At 37.3% G+C, this 1,503-nt stretch overlaps 1 protein-coding gene across 1 annotated transcript in view; it reads left to right on the forward strand.

Moving 5' to 3' along the window:
• The first annotated feature begins 1,319 nt into the window (after nucleotides 1-1,319).
• The window catches only part of LOC120072141 (leucine-rich repeat extensin-like protein 3), a 9,580-nt gene continuing 9,396 nt past the window's right edge, over nucleotides 1,320-1,503 (forward strand). Inside the window, exon 1 of the mRNA XM_039024554.1 lies at nucleotides 1,320-1,491. Coding sequence (XP_038880482.1) covers nucleotides 1,320-1,491 — 172 coding nt within the window. The remainder of the gene's footprint in view (nucleotides 1,492-1,503) is intronic.

The following is a 1,503-nucleotide window of genomic DNA, read 5'->3' on the forward strand; positions in this document are numbered from 1 at the left end:
CGTAAATCATAAATAATATTTGAAAATTAAAGTTTTTTTTTTTATAAATTTGTTTTGGATTCAACAATGAGTGAAGATTTAATCGTTTGATCTCTTAGTCGATAATACGTACTTTATACTAGTCGACATTTATATTGATAAAATTATCGTAATAGTTACTTGGTGATAATTTTTTAAGGTTTTCTTAAATAATTATTATTTTTAGTATAAATAAGGGATGAAGATTCAACTATAGATTTAGTGATCGCTAACTCTTCTTGAGACATTTGTTAAAGATTTATGGTTATTAAGAGCATATTTTTTTTTTTTTTTTAACAGATAAAACTATTTTCATTGATACTAATTTAATTTCTCTGACAGTATTGGATGTTTTTAGATGAAAGTTAACATATATTGTTGAGCTTTACTAATTAAAATTGACACATAAAACTTATTAGGTAAAACTATTTTTCTTTCCCAAAGCAATTTTATTTAATTACCAATTATTATTAAACTTCCTTTTAACAAATTATTATTGAACTTCATTTCTTGTTTTGGCCAACACAATCATCTATATAAAGCCACTCTTCCTCGAACCATTTCTACAAGGAAGTTTAATCTTCTATTCTCTATTTTCGTGTGATCATGATGGAGAAAACATCAAGAATATATCTTCTCTTTCTATTTCTCTTATCCATAATCACATTATCATATTGTCGTGGTATGTATCTAAGAATATCACTCTTCCTATATGTATCTACGTATGTTTGTATGATATTTTGTTAATTTCAAAAAAGAAAATATATGATCTTTTATTTGTGTATGTACAGTATTGCTTCATGTTGGTCCACAATCAGACGTTGGCGGCCCACAAATGGTTATCTCACCTCCTCCACCATACATTCGTCCACAATTTGATTTTGGCAACCCTCAAATGGTCATTTCACCCCTTCCACCACACATTAATCTTAAATCGGACGTTAGCGGCCCTCAAATGAAGATCCCACCACCTCTGCCACACGTAGATCCTCAATCAGATGTAGGTGGTCCTCAAATGATCATCCCACCTCCTCCGCCACATGTTCGCCCACAGTCTGATGTCGGTGGCCCTCAAATGGTCATCCCACCTCCCCTACCGCATGTTCGTCCACAGTTTGATGTCGGCGACCCCTAAATGGTAATCTCATCTTCTCTGCCGCACGTTCATCCACATTCAGACGTTGGTGGCCCTCAAATGGTCATCCCACCTCCTCCGCCACACATTCGCCTCCAATCAGATCTTGCCGGCCCTCAAATGGTCATCCCACCATCACCACCGCACATTCGTCGGCGGCCCTCAAATGGTCATTCCACCACCTCCACCGCACGTTCGTCCACAATCAGACATCGGGGGCCCTCAAATGGTCATCCCACCACCTCCACCACACACTCGTCCTGAATTAGATGTTAGCAGTTCTCAGATGGTCATCCCACCTCCTCCGGTGCATGTTCGTCCACAGTCAGATATCAGTGGTTCTCAAATAG

The sequence above is a fragment of the Benincasa hispida genome, chromosome 2 (genome assembly GCF_009727055.1).
Source record: "Benincasa hispida cultivar B227 chromosome 2, ASM972705v1, whole genome shotgun sequence".
Lineage (NCBI taxonomy): Eukaryota > Viridiplantae > Streptophyta > Magnoliopsida > Cucurbitales > Cucurbitaceae > Benincasa > Benincasa hispida.